This window comes from Portunus trituberculatus, chromosome 17 (assembly GCF_017591435.1).
Source record: "Portunus trituberculatus isolate SZX2019 chromosome 17, ASM1759143v1, whole genome shotgun sequence".
Taxonomy (NCBI): domain Eukaryota; kingdom Metazoa; phylum Arthropoda; class Malacostraca; order Decapoda; family Portunidae; genus Portunus; species Portunus trituberculatus.
In genome coordinates this window covers 5,903,395-5,923,653 of record NC_059271.1, presented here as the reverse complement: position 1 = coordinate 5,923,653, position 20,259 = coordinate 5,903,395, and the positions used below count along the sequence as shown (strand labels likewise).

Below are 20,259 nucleotides of genomic sequence, written 5' to 3'. Positions count from 1 at the left end.
AGGCATAAATTATATGAAATTTTTCGTCGTATATCAAAAAAATTGTATGTTGGGGCGTTTGTATCTTGAGCTATTACTATATTAGCATAAGTAAAAGTCCTCTTAGGAGAGGTGATAAAAAAACTTGAATCTTTGGATGGAAAGAGGTGGACTCTGCTTTGGCCACTCCCCTGAGTGACTTGCCTTGGAGAGTAAAGCATCACAGAACCGTAACTTGACTTGCATCATTTCACAATAAAGTGGTAGAATAACTCATTATATTATTATTATTTTTTTTTTTTACTGAATGTCTTGGAAGTAGTTCTGCAGTTTCATAGTAATTTGACAGTCAGTTCACACTGTTAACATACAATACAAATATCAATGGTTCACGTTATCAATTTCTCTACAGCAATTGGGGCCAAGAAAATTAGATCATCCCCTCGCAAAGCTTTACCCAAAAAAGTATCACCAAAGAAGACTGGAAAGAGACCAAATAATAGTGATGATGATTTGGATGAAGATTATGTCTACAAAGAACCAAAGAAAGCCAAGAAAGACCAAGAAAGTGATGACAGTGACAGTGTGGATGAAGATTGCAGTCATCCTGGACAGAGAAAGTCCACCAGAAGAAAGAAAGATGATGGTGATTCTGATGAAGACTTTGTGTGTCCAAACCCAGAGAAGACCGTCAGGAACACTAGAGGTCATGGTCGTACCTTAAGGCCAAGAACTGCCAGCGAGAAGACAGCACGAGGAAGGGGAAGAGGAAAGGGAAGGCGAGGGAGGAAGTAATTATTTGGTTGTACAAGATTGCATAAAAATTAATACTTGTATTCACAGAAGTCATTTTTATTTTAGGTAGTATATTTTGTAAATTTGTAGTTGAGAAAATCAATCAATATTTAGAATTTATAGAACTTAAAGGCTGGGTGCCTTCCCTATTTTTAGTGAAATATCATGTGAGACATCACACAGCAAAGGCTTCTGGCCTATACTTATCACATTGATACTTACTTTCTTGAACTCTTCCTCATATGGACAAAAAAATGTGCTGCAGGTTTAATATTGTACCAATTTCTTGAGTGAAAATAGTTAATGGGTTGTCACAAGATTACCTAGTTCCTTAAATACTAAGCCTGTAGGATATAACATCTATATTTGACAAGAAAACAAAATTGTATAGCAATGAGGTGAATATGAGCTAAGCAATGACAGGTGTCGAGTGGTGTGAGTTAGCTTGACTTTGTTAATTAAGTCAAGGAGGGATGAGACCCAAGACACCACAGTCACAGCATTCCCTAATCACCAGTGTGCCTGTCCATTATGCATATTTGAATTAATTGACTTTTTAGTCAAATGTGAATGGGAAGAAATCTGATTCTCTTAACAAACAGTTAAGCCTTCAAAATTTTTTTTTCAATTGGCAGAATATGATTTGACATCAGGACAGGTTGAGAACAGCACTGTCCCTTAAACAAAGCACTCAGCCTTCTGTCCTAAAATGTTCACCTGTTCAATGGGGCACCTGGCCTTCGTGGGTTAACTAAAGAAATTTATGCTAGTGGCATTTAAATCTGTGATAAGTGCCAGTTTCCCCTGGAAAAAAAGAGACATGGCAAAAACACATTAACATCACCAAAATAACATTGAATATTCAAGTCTTTCATATGCAAGTAATACACATGTCCATTGTATGTAGTAGCATTTCCTATTGTTCAGTAAACCACGCTAATTCCTCTTACAGGAAGATAATCCATACAAAATTTCATATTGTGTATCATTGTTGGAATGAAAATATAGAAGAGGGTTGCCAGACCCATCACTGCACTTTTTTTTTTTTTTTTTTTTCACTTGAAAACACTAGTAGTATTCTTCCAACCTACCTGCAGTATGCAGCCTGGTAATTCTCCAAATGCAGAAATGTCACTAAAGTGTAAATTAAACTCTTAGAAATTCCTGTGAACATATAATATTTAATGCACAAAGTGTTTTCAATTAGTATAGTGAAACATATTTGGTATATATCTATATATGACTGCACTCTATGGTTTTTATTTGTTACAGGAAGTACCTAATTAAACAACTGAACATGTATGTTGAGGAATCCTTTATCTTTTAGTAAAAAGTTTAGATTAACCCTTCCCAGCAGAGGATCTATATATAGACGTTTTGAAAACAGAACTTTTTGTCAGATCATCTATACATAGACGCTTGTTCTTATTTTACTGCACTAAGTTATAGTGTCGTCTGTATATAGACGATTCTTTACAAGTAACAAAATTCATAAAATAAACCATTATTTGGCCTCTCAAATACCCAAACATTGGTCAACATGGCCTCTCAAGGCCAGTCACCACTTGTGCTTTGTTGATGGTAGATGTGCTACACACATAAGCCAATACTGGAAATCTTTGTTTTTTATTTTATTTATTTATTTTATTATTATTATTTATTTATTATTATTCTTTTTTATTAGCCTATCATGTCAAGGAGAAAGAACTGTACCACATGCTAGCAATGTTGCTTAAAAATTAATAGGTACAAAACAAGTATGTATGTGAAAAATACAAAAAAATGGTTAATTACATCCAAGTCACAAGTTCTGGGTGTAACTCCAAACATTCATACTAATATATCGACATTTATTATCACCAAACCAATAACAGTTGTATAGATTCAATTGTTTGATCAGTTTTGCAACAAAGTCTAAATATATACATGTCACTTGTTCAGTTTTGCAAAAGATATAAATGTCAATATGGAGTACCCATTTGCTGGGAAACTATACAAAGACGTATGGATGAAAGTTGGCAGAGTCTATATATAGACAATTTTTTATTTGGTGAAACACTCATCTGCCCTACCACTGGGAAGGGGTTATTTAAGATGTAGAGAATGGAGATTGTACACTTCAGCTACTCTCATCCCATAGAGATAAAGCTGTGTTATCATCTAGGTAATGGATCCCTTGAACTTGTAATAAATTGCAAACCATGTGACAAAGCAAACTTTCTCCTAAAATTAATAGGCAAAAAAGCTCATTTGCTTGAGAAAAGTTTCAAGATGTCTTAAAAATACCAATATTAGCTTGAGAAAAGTTTCAAGATGTCTTAAAAATACCAATATTACCACCACCACCCACTACTACTACTACTACTGTCATGACTAATATTGTGGTGGTACCACTGCTGTCCATCCTTTGATTCATTCTTAGCAGCATTACTGCATACATGATATAAATGTTATGTCTTCATACAGTGTTAAAGGCAGCAATGTATCATAAGAGTAAACAAGGTGCCAACAGAGTGGATGGCTGCCCTTTAAGAGGAACACTATATATAAGATAACTCTACTTCCATCACTGGTGCACTGCACCATTACATCTCTACTTTACCACCTGCAAAAGGTTAGTTTGATTATAAACAGTTTCTAATATGACTTTATTACTTAATGTTACACAGATTACTATGAATCTATTTACAGATGATAATTAACTATAATTCCTTGGTTGCCAATTACATTCCAAGGAACAAACTATGATACTAGTTAATTTAGTATATCAGCATCCAAGTCCCTTAATACAGTAGTGCATCACACACACACACACACACACCTCATCACAGTGTCATTTCATCTCACTAAGATATCCACAAATGTACAGCCAACAGATAAAAATATACGCACTACTTCCTCCTACCACCACCGCCCATGGCCAGTATCTGCGCAATGCGGATGAAGATGTTGACAGCATCCATCACGATGTGGTGTGACATGTTGATAGGGTCATAGGGCATCACACCCCACATGTTAGGGTGAGTCTCAGCCTTGCGCACCACCTGGCAAATCAAGAGTGAGAGGTGAGGCACGAATGTAGTCATTTGAAACAAGGCAATGTGCAGGGCCAGGATGAATATGGCATATGAAATTACCTAGAACACAGCAAGATGAAATACTTTGTTTGGATATGAGGAGAGGGAGAAAAAAAAAAAAAAAAAAAAAAAAAAAAAAAAGCTGAAAGTTATCTCGGATCAATATCTGTGAGGAGTAACCTTTCTTGAAATGAAACTGAAATTACTTTTGGATCTTGGTGCATTTTCATAAATCAGATAATACTGTAACTTATGATCATAAGCAGTCACAGAAACCTGGACTAAATGCTTGAGGCACAATTGTTTTAATAAGTTGTATAAAAGGAACTACTTTGGAATTTTCACACAATCTTAGTGAAATTATTTTTTTTTAGGGTGGAATTTCCTTTAAAGTCTCACCTTCTGAGTGTCATAAAGGAGAAAGGCTGAGAAGAGGAGAAGTCCACCATACAGAGAGATGGAGTAGAGGGACAGTCCCATGGCTGAGGTGGGTGGAAGAAAGGCTGATCCCAGGGAGGCAACAAGCACACCCCCAAGGCCGATGCCAAGAGGACCCGCCCAGTTAAGGAACTTGTCGCTGGGTGCACATACAGCCACAGTGCTCAGGCCACCAATAATGCCTGCAGGAGGAGAGAAAAAAAACTGCAAAGTGGCCTTTCCTCAAGGAACACTTAGGCCTTACTGTCTTCAACAGAGCCAGAATGTCTATATTTAATTATGAAGACTTAATTCAAAATGAAGTGTGGTTTTCATGGAGTATTAATTCTTCTCAAATATTATCCAGAATTTTTTATAACTAAAATCATACCACAATGTCGAAATTTTGTAGAGATGTTTGTGGTAAAGCTCCAATAGCTCCAGGAATGTGCTTTATCAACTTTTTTCTCAAAAGTCCTGCCAGCTCCATCACTCAAAAGTACTGTATTTGACAGCATATAGGACACATGGGCATATAAGATGCACCCCCCATTTCAGCAGTTCAAATTCAGGAAAAAAAATTTTAAGTGTATTTAAGCATGTACAGAGGATCCTCACAATTTGACGGGGTTAGGGCGGTTTTTCATCAGTCGAATCAGTGTTTATTCGAATTGTGAAACAATTTTTCCCATAAGATACTTAAGAATTAGGGGGGATAGGGACCAACCTCCAGCCTAGACACCTTCAAAACATCATTATAACCTCTAAAACACTAATTTAGACTAAATCAGTACTATTAAAGGCTTAATTTATATCTAGCTTTTTTTTTTTCTTATTAAACACATTAGGGTGCAGTACAGTACATTTTTGGAAATAAAAACACTTGCAGCGGTCTCGTGGTACTTGTCCCTGTTCTTCCAAATTGTTGATACAGTTGATCTAGGGACACCTATCTGCACTGCAATGACACTGAGAGTTATACCTGCCTCACACTTTCTTATAAGCTCAAGCTTATCTTTGAAAGGCAGGAAATTGTGCTTCTTAGGGCTGGGGCTAGAGGTGGCTTTCCGTCGTCTTGAGTCAGACGAAACACGTTTTCCTCTAGCGTCAATTTTTAGTCAAATTAAGATCTATGGTTTCTAAATAACACTTTTATAATAAAATTAATTTTCTTGTTAATTAGAATGATGCTATAATCTCAAATCAATAGAATCTTGATAAAAAGATGTAAATATATTTGTGTATATATATATATATTTTTTTTTTTGTCCTAACCTAACAAAAAAGTAGTTCAGTTGTTTGTTTACATTTGTTTAGGACTGCGACACTCCAAGGCAAAACTTCCAAGGAACAACTGGCCAAGATGAGCAGCTCTGTTGTTTATGAGTGGACAAAGCTGTCTGAAGAGTTTCTCATAGAGATCATTAAAGGCCAAAAATAGCAACGAAAAAATAACAACGGCTTGCTGGGGATGAAGGGGCAGCCATGTTTGTTTACAGTTGACAAATGCGACAAAGACAGAAGCGTCGACAAAAGTTGACAGTCTTAAGAAAGTTGACAGAAAAAGTTGACGGAAAAGTGGTAGTGTGACGCCGCCTTAGTGACGACACAGGGTAGCATTGGTTTACACTTCCGCCTGGCAGGTTTGCGGCGGATTTGACCAGGTGGGAGGCACGCGAGATATGAATGTCGAATCGGCAAGTCAGTCGGTCGAACCTTGAGGATTGGGTATTAATTAACTGAGTTCGAATTGGAGATAATTTGAACTGCGAACGGTCGAATCACGAGGATCCCCTGTACTGTTGAAAGCAATCTAGCAGCACATTACACAAGCAGAAAATCTGCTGCAAAAGGAATATCATCCTCAAGTTCTGGCAAATGTGGGGCTGGGCTACATATGTTATGTTTACCTTTCCTCGCACTCTTCAGTTGGTCTTCTTGCTGTTGCCTGATACATATATATTTTCTGTAGGTGGTGGCCCTAAAGCCCTTGGTCCTGTTCTATTGCCATGCTCTTTGACATAATATACCACCTGTAGTTTATAGGAGATTGTGTAGCTCGATCTTTTTCCTCCTACATCCAAAACAGTAAGTGAGTTGATGTGTTTTGTTATGATCAGATCAGATCGGATGTACAGTCAGTGGATAGCCTTTGCAATGGCCCCTCTGATGTTTTCTCACTTTTGTTGTTGCAGGGTTATCTATTTTTCTTTTTCAATCTTTTCTCTATTTTTTTGTTTTCCCCACTATCAACTTTATGATCATGAAGTTGGTGTTACTCCTCACCATTAGATGGTATCAAGTCAGGGTTCTGATCAGCTGATATTTATAAACATACATCACAGCTTTACAGGTTAAATTGTTTTCATTTTTACAATAATTCTTTTTTAGAGGAAATAATAATAGTAATAATAATAATGCCAGCAATAAAATAATGATGCATGCAGTTATGGTGGGTAGAAGTACTGATTGTAAGCTAGGTTAGAGAGCGTCAGGAAGAAAATTAGCCTACGGGAAGTCTAAACTTCACATTTTAGACGCAGGGCAATTTTATAAGCCAAAATATTTGGAAAAAGATGCTTCCTATATGCCGTCAAATACAGTAATACACCAAATTTTAATTGTTTATGATTTGGATTTGTGGGTACCTGGGTAATAGTTTTTATCATGTTAATAGAGGGTTTGTCCAATCACATGCTGCCACCTACAAACACCACCAATCCATGACAGAATACATAACTCATAATCTTCATCTATTTTTGAGACACAGTGCAAACAGATTCACTGCCGTTGTTAATGTGACCAATACAGGGTGACTATCTCTTAATTATGTATCAAGGGTCAGGCTAGGGGTACAAGGGATAGGTAGGTTCTCTACATAGGACAGGTAAGGTTAGTGTCTTTGCAGGGTTGTCCAAGTTAGGTTTGGGTAGCATAGAGCAGTGTCCTTGGGGAGGTGGGAGAAGGATTAGTTAAGACAGTGTAGTTAGTGGCATTCCACTAAGGCAACAAACTTTTCAGGAAAAGAATTCCAATATCTAAGAATATTTTCCTCCACAGAAATATCTTTAATTCTGAAGAATTTCCTTAACTTTAAGATTTTTCAAAGTCCATATACATCAGTCATGCCAAAAATATGCAATTCCTCACAGGCTTCCAAGCTTGTTTGAGAGGCTGGGTGGATAGTGGAGGAGAATTAGGGGGGATGGATTTTCTTATAAAGAATTACAAATGATCCAATGAAAAAATTCACTTGTTTACAATACCATATCTATGATCATAAAAATATATTTGCTCAGTGACACATTCTATCTAGACAGGCAACAACAAACAATGTCTGAATTAATATGGCACTGTACATGATCTGCTTCATATTCTCTATCAATCAACGCCCTTACACCACATATCTCTGACAGGGTGGCTTAAAGAGATACTGCGAGAAATATTTGGGTAATTGTCACCACACCAAGCCAAGATAAAGGATTTTGGTAGATTTCAACATTTCAGTAACATTCATAGAAAACTGTAAGCCCTTTAATTTTGCTGTGCAAAACACACACGTTCATGCTAGAATTGGCTGTTTTTCTTCATATGAAAGCCAATAGTCTCCTCCTTTTCTTCCTTGCATTACACTGATGAGAAGCACTGTTTTTAAAAATACTCTTCTAAAGAACTATCTATCTCTGAATTTTTTTCAGAGATAGATATGAGCAATTTTTCTTCCATATATATAAAATAAAAGTAATGCCCAAAGCCTTAGTATTATATATGAATGCCACTTATTATGGTGGTGCAGACACTGTGACACGTAACTCAATAACTTGGAAAGATAGGACAATACCGGTAGTCTTTTCTACTGCAAGGAAATTACTTAAATCCAGTAACACTTAAGAGCCAAAAACCAATTAGACTCACTAGAGACGATAGCCATGACTCACCTGCAGTGTACCAAGCAGCCCTTACAGCAATGGCCCCACCCAGAGCACCAATGGGGGCCACAGCCAGCCCCAGCATGCCACAGTTGACCAGCCACATCATCTGTTTAGCTCCCAGACCAGGAGAGTAAGGAATGGACATCATGGCTTGCCCTGTGCCCACCAGACCCACAAGGATTCCAACTGTGGACTAGGGAGAAGAAAAATAAATAAATAAAAAAAAAATAAATAAATAAATAAATAAATCAACAAGAAAACAATACCAATAATATAAGTAAGTACTAAAGCTAAAAACATGGCCTTAAAAAATATAATGAATACATAAAAGGGAAATTTCCTTGTAAATGGAGAATAACAAATTATTTGAAAATTATAATAATGGAACACTTGGAGATTAACACAGAACAAATGCAAGTTATTGACACATCCACTGCGGCACAGACAGGAGAATAAATGGTAGGTAAGGAACAGAGGAGGGGAGTGTGGTTGCCTTCCAGCATTCATAAGCATTTCTGACACCTGAATCATTGTATATCACCATACAGGCCAGATGTGTTTGCCGAAGGGTGCAGGGTGGGCATTTTAAACTTTGTAATTGGACTGAAGCTCATATTATGTATTGGCTTTTCGCACTTGTACAAAGAAAACCGTCCCTAATTTACACATTTTGTATCACTGTCTCACATAACAGATGATTGTATATCAGGAGCTCCCTATATTCATATACAGTCAACTCTTGATCAACGTGAGGGTTATGTTCTGGAAAATGTCACGTTATTCAAAATTGCATTTTTCAAACATTATTTTCTCATAGAAAATAATGGTAATAGGGGGAGGGGGTTATGTTCTTGGCCACTGGGAAAGTCTATTTATTTTGGAGATTTTGTTACTCAATCATTAAAACTATTAATACACCATTAGGTCACGGAAACAATAAAAAACATTCACAATTTATTAGCTATGATGGTTCGCAACGTGCTCTCCCTCAATCCCGTCGCATGACGATCAATGAGGTCTTTTCCCCCCTAGCATAGCGATCTAACACTTCAAACTTTTCTCCAATGATCAGTCTTCTTTGATTTCTTGGAATCACTTTCCTGTGAGGAGATTGAAGGACACTTGGATGCCATAATACGGGACACTAGGTGAAAATGCATGGAAACGATCTGCTCACAGTGTGGCTTAAACTTCAGACTGTGGAGTGAGGTATTATCATATATACATTTATGTTCACAAAACAACATTTGTATTAGCTTTTCACAAGCCTTACCACCAAGAAAGGATTTTTTTTTTTGTAACGCACAAAGTGAAATCTTGCATGGAACACAGAAAACAAAGCAGGAAATGAGGAGGAATTTGTGTTCCTTCTCACAGTCCTCAGTGAGAACTGTGAGAAGGAACAGATTGTCTCTGAATTATCACTCAGCCCCATGGAGTCAAGGTGATCCTCATGGCATGATTGTATATGAATACAAAGGTATATCCATTATAGCAGGCAATAGAGGGGGAGGAAACACAAATACAGTATTTTAATGAAAGCAATACACAAGCTAAAGAGGGTCACAAGAAGTGGTCACCACCAATCAGCACAGACAAATGCCTCTTCATCTCTTGCTTTGTTTTCTGTGTTCCATGCAAGACCTCACTTTGTACATCACAAAACAATCCTTTCTTGGTGGTAAGGCTTGTAAAAAGCTAATAGAAATATTGTTTTGTAAACATAAATGTATATATGAGACAGTAACACCTGTTTGGGACGTGGTTTTACTAGGAACCTGCTAGCAATCTCATTACTGTGGCAACAATGTCTCCCCATGTGTTCATGGATACCAATTTGCAGCTGGAAGTTGCTCCGCTCATTGTTAAATTTCTTGGATCCCAGCCCAAAGTGGTTCCCACCAGAAGCAGCGTGGGTGAGTGTAATATCATGAAGTCAAGTTAACCCATGTTAAACTGAATAAATAGTGTTTTTTAATCGTATCTCCTTAAATATCAAGTCACATTAAATTGAAATTGCATTATTCAAACTTGCGTTAATCAAGAGTTGACTGTACCTGATATTGATGGTAATAAAAGCAGCTTAACATAATGAACAGTGAGCCTCAAGACAGTACTCACCATGATTGGATGGCGGGAACAAAGGGCAAAAAATCGGTGTCCAAGGGGCGAGCGAAACACTGCCACTGCTGAGGCAGCCGTAGCAACACAAGATGCCCCAAAATAGGCATAGGTGTCTCGCACTCTGTCCTTCACATACTGTGGCCACACCCTGCAAGATGACAACACTCCTTGATTCATGGTGGTATAACATCTGGACAATGGTTTGTCAATTCTTAGTTAAAGAAAATGTTTTTGCAACATTAGCATGAAGGCATTCCATGCAACTGAATATATTACTAGATAAACAGAAAATGTCACTCACACTACACGGTCAATGGCTCCTGGCTCATTGGACATCCCAAGGCCGTAGTAACAAATGGCTCCAATCCCCAGGACAGCACCACCTGCCACAGCTATCTGGCCCACCTCCATGGCTGAAACAAGACCAATGTGTAGCAAAGCGGGGCAAGGTCAGGGTACAAATAACAACATGAATAAAATCTGATATGCAATTTTTCACACAAAACCTCCAAAGCTGCTTGACAGTATCCCACACCCTGAGTTTAATAAGTGTTGCACAAAACCATTCAGACATGAACTGAGCCTGATGTTCACATCTCATTGATTTTTCTGATGACTTATAGAAATATAAAAAAGGGCTATAAATTTTTCAAAGACATGGTGAGAAGCAGAAGTGTCTGTCCTAATAGAGCAGAAGTTGCTGAAGGGAGCTGCTGAAGTCCTGGCATGTTGGAGACATGTGGTGTCCTGGTCTGGACTGTGGTATAGGGACCACTATCATATGCGATATACAGTACTGTACATCATATATACTGGCACTTCAACACCATACTGCTTGATCTCTATAATACTTACGACCAATCTTCCCCTTGGTGGTCTGTGTTGTCTCCACCACCTTTGACTGAGCCTCCCGCAGCCTGGAGCGACGGGTGAATGGGCGGCCGGCATCCCTGTAGCTCCGAGTCAGCAAGGTGAGGGGTGTCCTGGGGGCTGCTGACAGAGATGGCCTCACCAGCACACCACTCATGCGGCACACCGTGGACAACTTTGTCGCCAACATCCTGTGGGAAGACGTCACTCTTGCTGAGGCTAGAAGAGGAAGCTGAAGACAGTAAGTTTACATTCTATACAAGATAAACAAAAAAAGAAAAAATAAGCATAACCAGAATTAAATAGGAAAATCAAAGTGGATAAACAAAAAATTGAAAGAAACAAGTACACAGTGGTGATTTCTAGAATTCTAGAATTCTCATGAAATCTATCTTGGCAGCATCTGAATGATTTGTTACTTTCCATAAAATGTACATACTATATAGCATCATTCTTGATACCTTGCAGAAAATTTTCCTCCTCATAAAAATACATAATGAAAAATCCCTAAGCAATTTCCACAACAATAGTTCACATTTACTTGCAACACTATCTCATTTACATGCAACACTATCTCATTTACAAAGTCATCTAATTCCTTACCAATCATGTTCTTCTAACTGAACAATTTGAACTTCATACTACCATATAAAGAATTAATTTGTGACAGGCAGCATCAATAGTGCTGTAAACCATTCCAACCTCTCTTCCTCCCTGCCCATAACACAGAACAAGTGTCTTCTTTTTAAAATTACTGAGACAATGACAATTATGAATTGGACATCAACATCCATTATAAACTTGTAGCTACATACTATTGTGTCTTGATAAGGTTGGCCTGCTATGGTCTGACCATTTTATGAAGATCACTTAGATGTTAGCTTTTTCGGGGATTTCTCTCTCTCTCTCTCTCTCTCTCTCTCCCTCCTGGGTGGTAGTGGGAGAGGAAGTGACCCATGGATTAACATGGCCACTTTGACCTGTGACCTCACTTAGTCACCCAAAGGGATGTGACAACGCTCGGAGAAACGTTGTCAAGTATTGTTGTGTTAGCAAAAACAATGCAAAATATATTTAGAAATAAACACAAATTACTTTAACTTGCCTTTTTAGAGCATCACTACAACACCATTCAGTTACAAAATATTAAGTACCTGACTTGAGGTGCAAATTGGTACATGTGTGACAGCGCCGCAGGCCGGGAAATCCCTGAAAAAGCCAACGCCTAAACGATCTTCATAAAATTATCAGACCATAGTCTTGGAGTTCTCTCTTGGGACCACAGCACCACAACCCAGTAACTTCCTTAATAAGGCATTTTTTCTCATTCACTTCACTTGTTTGATTATTATTACTATTATTATTCTTATTTTATTTATTTATTTATTTTTTTTTTATTTATCTTTGGTTATGATGGTTGTTGTTCTGTATGATGAAACCTGTCACAGTCTGGTTTTTCACACCACAACTTCTCTCTTCATATACCAGCCTAGTTTGATCACTGTTGGATAATGGCAAAATGAACAACCATCAATTTCTAACTGATCAAATCATGAGTAAAACATTGTATACAAGCAATAAACAGAAAAAATAACTAAATAAGATCCACTAATATGAAAGCTGAAACTAACCAAATGTTCTAACCATTACAAAAGATATAATAATAATAGAATGCCATTCTCGTATCTCGAGTACACATTTGGGTTAGGTAGAATTACCAATATTTTTTGTTCTCTCTGGTCCCCCAACACTTATATACAGTACTGCCCCCAATAAGATAAGTGGTAAGTGCCTGCCTAAGCTAATTAAGTGAGTCAGCTAGTTCAGGAACCCAAGCCTTGAAACATATATAATAGTTATAATCTTTTAATTCCAAGCTTGTAACTAAAGCCCAAGCTACTTTCTAGGCTCAGTCAGCCTACCTAGCTACCTCCCAGTCTACTTAACAATACAAGTTTTCCTACTCTTCTCTGTACCTTCCTATTTTGTTATGAGTGGACAAAGGAATTACTGTATATTAAAAGGTGGTAAAAGTTTGAAATTACCAAGAAAAATTAAAATAATAAGAGCTGAAGTCAAAACCAGAGTTGAAACTATTTAAATATACTGATTTATATTATATTCTAGGTTGCTTTTTTCCATAAAATTATCATGATACTGCATATCAAAAAAAGATCCATGAGACAAGATGGCTTTATCAAATGTTTGATAAGGTGGAAAGAAAGGCCATTCACTAATTTTCATAGCAAGTGCAGGCACAAGATCACTGCAACTCAGCATAGTAAGGACACACAATCACCCACAGCTGTTGTCCCTTCCTTCTTTTATATTATATATTCATTTATCATCAATTTTTGTTTACTTTACTATAATACATGTATAATGCGAGATAACATGATCAAAGGATGACTGTACTTATCATTTGTAACTAGTTGAACTTGTTAACAAGTGCTTGACAAAGTCATTTCACACCCAGGTGGGCTCCCGTGCAGCCACTTCCACCAAGTCAGCCATCCTCATTAGCTGTGTATGTTGGTGCTCATGTTTGCTTCCTTTACTTTGCATTATACTGTTACGGGATTCTAAGGTTGTTTATGGTTATAAATCGAGTACGTATTTTACTTTGTTCCAGAGAACCAGTATTTGTATCTCATACAAGCTTACTGAACATGCATGGTGTGTTTGTATGATTCACATCATAATGTATTATCGTTCTTCTGTTCAATGATCACCTATTGAATAAAATAAGGGATACAAAAAAAAGTAGTAAAGCTAATATTAAAGAAAGGTCAGTGTCTGCACAACATGGGGTGACTGAGTCACAGACCACCTGATTGCCAAAGGTTTTCAAGAGTTGCTACTTATCAGTGATGGTTACAAAAGCAGATTATGCTGCAGCTGCAAGCTTGGAATGAATGGACAAGTCACCTTGCATTGCCAAACTAACACAACACTTCACTTCACTGACTGAATACAATACTATTTGTAGAATAGAATTTGGTATTTTTTTACTCTTTCATCAGTTTCAATATGGCTTTTTCTTATCCTTCTCATCAGACAGAGCTTCTCATTCCAAGTAATTTGAACACAAACTATACCTACTACAAATTATTTATAATGCTGACTGCAATTTTCAAAGATTCATCTCCTTTTTAGGGGGGAAGTAAGCTCATTCGTGCCCATGACGGCACTCAAAAGTGACATACCCACATTGTGTGATGGAAGGCAAGCACTACTGATCTTTCCTGGCAAAGATTTTTATTTTTTTTTAATGCAAGAGGGGAAGCTGGCCAAGCAAAAAAGGCCCATTGGCTTAGTTTCTTTGTGCATGAATGTCACAATTGTTGCAAAAATGTGAAATAAATCACAATGATTGACAGACTTTATGAAGATACATAAGGTAACGAATTATTCAATTCTTACTCTTGCCAGTTAAGTTTGACTAGTTTGTTTGTATTAGGTCAGGTTTCTTACCATCATAAGGGTTTCAGTTCCTCGTTAGTCATTCACTGCTACATCTTCCAACCAATACTTAGAGAACACAGCAGGAGTACTTCAGAGTGGTTAGCTTCTCAGAAACAATACACTTGAATATATTTTTGAACCACTCCTAATGTTCCACACCTGAATCAAGTTAGGTCATAATAATTCAATTACAGTTTTGACTGTCTTTCTGAGAATAGCATGCTAGCAAATCCATTTTCTTTCTTAAGTCCTCTTCCTCTGAATGGATTCCAGCATGTACAAATCCCCTACCCTTACCTAGCCAGTTTTCCAAACCACACTTCCAAAATCAGTAACTAAACAGACATGTGAGACAAAAACTTGATACATGAAGGTAATTATTACAAACAATGTGCCTCTGAGAATATTATTAATAACATTTCTAGCTTTACAGCATACTTCTTGAGTGTAGAGCTGCAATTTCTGTAAGGAATCAACTAGTATCATAAGATCTCAAACATATTCATTATTCATCAAGTGATGACTACCTAGGAAGTAATCATGAGCAAGAACAGTATTGTCAGAAAAAATGTATACAAGCAAATTTACTGACATATAAAGAAAGATCCCTAAGACAGAATTTCATGGTACAACATAGTAAAGTTATTCTTTTAGAGATAAAATAACACCAAAAATATCACCCACACTATCTTTCATTAATGACCTTCTTAACCCCTTCAGTACCATGACGTGTTTTCATACTTATTCTGCTTACTATTTGCCGATTTTATACACTTTCAAAATTTATGTAAGGGATTAGAATAGTGAAGACTGTGGTAATTAATCTTCTGCCTCCATAGACGCTTCCTAATCTCAATAAAACAGTGTAATCATAGCCAAAAAACGTAGTAAAAATGCGTCCCAGTACTGAAGAGGTTAACCAAACTTCTTGCCCTATTCACTCCTACACTGATGATACCAGCCTACATCTTTCCATGTCCTTTCAGAGACGTGCAACCCTTCAGGAAGTTAATAGATCACGCAGGGCCTGATCTTTCTAAGATTTCTAATAGGGGCAGAGAAAACTTAGTAGTTTCCAATGCCTCAAAAACTCAATTCCTCCATCTACCAACTTGACACAACCTTCCAGACAACTATCCCCTCTTCTTGAATGACACTCAACTGTCTCCCTCTTCCACACTAAATATTCTCAGTCTGTCCTTTAGGGTAGAATCAAAACGCTTTTCATGTTATTAACTCGTTATTAACTCGTCTATTCAGCTTAATAAAGCCTGGAGAAGAAGGTTATTCCTGTGTTTGGAATGCTTTAACACATTAATTGCGTTTGGATTTCCCGCCACTACCTCCCTGTCCCGTTGGTTCAACTCAGCGCAGTGTCATTACCACACTACCGACGGACTTGATGGGAGACAAGTAGCTTCTCCCTGCTTATGAGTTGCCAGTGATACAATAAAACTTGTGCTCCACCTGTGGTACACTATGCCATAAACTTGTTCTGAATTTATGAAATTGCGTTTTGCACCACCGGTGGAGCACGCTCCACATGTGGCCTAACCTGTTATTACAAACATTGTTCTCTCAACACATTGCGTTAGTACATTCCAAACTTCAGTCATTTCCATTTACAGGGAAAGAACAACTCATTCCTGATCCATGCACTCACATCTAGAGATTGGTAAGACTTGTTTTTCACAAATGAAATTGTTGACCTAACTAGAACACAAACTAATAGGTATGCTCAGCTGAAAATTGGCATTTCACATGTCACTGGAAGATCTAGGCTAAATCTTGGAAAATGACAACACATGATGAAATAAGAAAATTCATAGGTCTGATGATTAACATGGGAATTGTTGCATTGCCTGTACTGGTCAAAGAAAAATATAAGTAGGTAACTTTGCATCCAGAGTAACATCTCGAAAAAGGTTTGAGTTACTCCTTAGATTTTTAAACACATATGTTCATCACCTTCAGATGATACAATATGTATTGCAATCAAAAAGCAATCAATGTAGCTAATGAAAATAATGCAACAGAGGGTGAACCAATAATATAGTGGGTTTCAATGGCTGTGAAGGATATAGTGATTTACGAGTAGCAAATGAACATTTAATTTTTTATGAAATAGGTTTAAAAATATACAATTATAAGGATAAATTTAGCTCCATACTGGAAATCTATCATATGGGATGAATGAATTTTATCTTTTCTCTGCAATCATACAAAATATAACTAAATGTTTTCATTGTCATACTTTAATTACATCCTTGATTAGCATGAATAAAATAATATTACATGCTAAATCAAAAGAAAAAGAAGTTTGAAAAACATCAAATGTTTTTGTATATATTTACCATGGGTGGCACAATATGCAACAGTTGAGAATGCATGATGCACCACCAGTGACACATCACATGGAATGTGTTAAGGGTCATATTAAAAAACACTTTACTCTCTCACCACGACTATTTTCTAAGGCCACAGAGATGACTGGTCGAGTTCTGAAGAGAGTATTTCCTTTTTATAACGCAGAAATCACGTTGATTTGTCACTACAACCATTAAAACACCCTGAAAACCAGTGAACCCTTAACTAGAACCTTTTCAAATAGTGCATTGTAGAACAAGAACCTAAGTGTCATACTTTTTCCTGCCTGTTACCTGCACAGACCATGAAAGACAACATTAAAGCAACTGGCCCCACTGCACATACTCTAATTTTAGCCAGGTACTTAGCACAATGGAGGAAGATCCCCAGGGGAGTCAACCAATTTCTTCAATGGCATAGCCAAGGCAGGAGAACAGCAGGCGGCCGTTCAGTATAAATTGATTTTAAACTTCGACTCCTGGGACTCTCAAGGATTCCCCCTTGGAAGGTGCAAAACTTATGTCCAGTAGGATTCCTTCAGTGGACACCATCTACTTGCAGTCAATTGGATATCACTTTGAACTTATGGTCTAAGACCTACAGTAAACTGACATCATCCTATTGCCAGGTTTAATGTCCCTGCGATGACACTCTGGCTGGCATGACAAGCACAGAGGCACAAGCAAATCTCATCAACCAGAAGGGGGGGCTTGGCACAGCACCTGCACTGTGTACTCTGAACCTTAAAGCTATGATACCATTAAATTCCAAGGACAGAGGCCTTGACCTCACACAATGGGGATGTCATCCCAGACAACGCCGGAGACATTACTCATCCCTCGGTTATTGGGTTACACAAGGGGAAAAAGCAAAGGCCCCCAACAGGACAGAGAAACCAGCAGGCCAAGCAGAGTCCTGATCAATGAAGCCGTTAAGTTACCCGAGCCATTATTCTATAGGCTTTGATTCAGGGAGGAGGGAATAAAGTTCCACTCTTGGCATCTCACCCAGAGTGGGTAGCTGTTTAGCAAGAGGGTGGGGGGCCACTACCCATAATTGACAGCAGGCATCATGTGGTGGTGAAGTGCAGCACATGTCAAACCAGCACCCAGGGGAATCAAAGACACCCATGGGTCTGGGTATGCCAGATGGCAAAAAACTTCGTTACTTCCAAGCCCAGTGCAGCACTCAAAACCAGGTTTGTATTATTTTTTTTTCTTTCTACAAAATTGGAGGTCAGGTAGGAAAGTAAAAATGTATAGTATAAACCAATGATCTGAAGACAGATTTGATAATTTTCGTGCCTGTGTATGAATCTTATGTGGCTCCCTATACCTTCACATTCTCATCTTTGTAGTTCACTGGTAAAAGGAGATCATGAAAGTGGAGCAACATCTATTTTCAAACAGAATCTCAAAAAAAAAAAAAAAAAAAAGATTGATACTGCTAATATATACATATAAAGGATAATGATGTTTGCACTCGTCGTAACAGTATCATTACAGTGTTACATCATAATCAGCATGGCTTTTCTTACCTTTCTCATCTTGCAGAGCTTCTCATTCTGAATAATTTGAGCCCAAACATACCCATCACAAATTGTTTATAATGTTGACAACAATTTTTAGATTTACCATTATCTGGGGGGAATGAGCTAGCATGTAGCAACAACCACACGTGTGATAGACTGCTGTACCGTGAGGGATGCCATTAGGTGTGTTCGTTCATGTGTACGTATTATCACATTATATGCACAATTAATCATGCCGATTGTTCTTTTTTTTGTTTGTTTGAGTATGCAGCCACTGACCACAAAAATAATAAAGAATAAATCTAACCGATCAAAGCAGTTTGTGGAGAGAAGCAACTTGATTTGAATCAGTCTATGGAAGATGTTTGTCGGCAAAGGGTGTTGCCTCAATTATTTCCATTGTATCACCAGATTTTACGGAGAGAAATAAGGTAATAACTTTTTAGCACTGCTAGTTGGGTTAGGCTAGTTTGCTTTGGTTAGATCAGTTTAACTAGATTAGATAGTTCATTTGTTCTGGGAAAGAGGTATCAGCTGTGCGTGTCGCCTCAACTACCTACTGGTAGGTTAGGTAAGGTTAAAGTTGGGGTTAGGTTAGTCTGAGTTAAATAGATAAGTTTCAATAGGTTGGCTTGGATAGTGGTGACCAGTGGTGGCAACAAGTACCCTTTTTTCGTTCGCCATACAGTACTTTCTGTGAGGATAGACTATACTTTTAGAGGAAAGAGAAATACTCATTCATGACAGAAATGAAGTGCTGATACATTCAAAACTGGTCGAAAACTACCAGAAAAAAGTTTCATCCTGAAGTGAGAATTTGGTGTAAGACTGCAAATTTACCAAAACAACTTGAAAACTACCAGAAAAAAAGCTTTGTTAAGAATAGAGACTGGCAAAAGAATATAAACCTGCTGAGAATTTCCCTAAGTAATTAATGCAAAAACTTGGCAATTTTCATGCCAATATATAAATCTAATGTGGCTCCCTCTACCTTCACATTCTCATCTTTGTAGTACCCTGGAAAAGAGATCATGAAAATGCAGCAAAAACTATTTTCAAACAAAATCTACAAAACCAAGTGACTGATACTATGCGTTACAACATAGATTAAAGTTAATGGCGTTTGCACTTGTAGCAATAACATAGTAGTCATCCACAACTGGAATAAACAGCCGTGGCCCTTGGCTTACCTAAGTCTGGCAATCCCTCACACGTAGGGGCACCTCTACCTCTCCTGACCGTCTGCTACAGACTGACCACTGACCAGTGACTTGTAGCTGATGCAATGTTCTAACTGTCGTATATCTAATATATTTCTATATTAAAAGCTTTACGCATAAAGCTCCAGTTTGGTAAGACAACATGAGTGACATGCACGGCTATGGAAGAGAAAGGCCAGAATGAAACGCGCAGCCAACAAATACGTAACAGAAAATACCAGAACCAGTCAGTCAGTGCCCGGCAGCTGAACAGTCACCTTACAACACACAACCCTTACATGACCTCACACGTCCAGGGACCCACGCCTATTTCTGAGCCACAGCCTACACATACCTGGTGAGAATATGTCAATTCCGCTCACAATAAGGATGAAATTAGTAAAACCTCCTCGTTGCGTCAGCCACACTGCCTCCTCAGGCGTCAACACTGCAGTGCTCGGCCGTGCGGCGCTGCTCGGCATCACCACTTCGGCCACCTTTCC

General features: G+C 37.9%; 2 protein-coding genes across 5 annotated transcripts in view; one reads left to right on the top strand and one right to left on the bottom strand.

Moving 5' to 3' along the window:
- LOC123505076 (fanconi-associated nuclease 1-like) overlaps positions 1-2,074 on the top strand; it is a 36,366-nt gene extending 34,292 nt beyond the window's left edge. For both annotated transcript variants that reach the window (XM_045256115.1, XM_045256116.1), the window contains exon 14: positions 392-2,074. In XM_045256115.1, coding sequence (XP_045112050.1) covers positions 392-774 — 383 coding nt within the window. In that variant the 3' untranslated portion in view covers positions 775-2,074. The remainder of the gene's footprint in view (positions 1-391) is intronic.
- LOC123505078 (growth hormone-inducible transmembrane protein-like) lies at positions 1,936-20,253 on the bottom strand. 3 transcript variants are annotated; one of them, XM_045256119.1, is made up of 7 exons: positions 20,112-20,253; positions 11,180-11,413; positions 10,626-10,737; positions 10,322-10,472; positions 8,207-8,393; positions 4,251-4,471; positions 1,936-3,818 (listed from the first exon to the last, which is right to left on the bottom strand). In XM_045256119.1, the coding sequence occupies exons 1-7, from the start codon at positions 20,236-20,238 to the stop codon at positions 3,666-3,668; spliced, it is 1,185 nt and encodes a 394-aa protein (XP_045112054.1). In that variant the 5' UTR covers positions 20,239-20,253; the 3' UTR covers positions 1,936-3,665. The 3 variants fall into 3 exon arrangements, with proteins under 3 accessions (XP_045112054.1, XP_045112056.1, XP_045112055.1); XM_045256121.1 differs by having other exon boundaries at positions 11,180-11,385; positions 20,112-20,243; XM_045256120.1 differs by lacking the exon at positions 20,112-20,253 and adding an exon at positions 19,748-19,883 and having other exon boundaries at positions 11,180-11,385.
- Between the last annotated feature and the right edge of the window lie 6 nt (positions 20,254-20,259).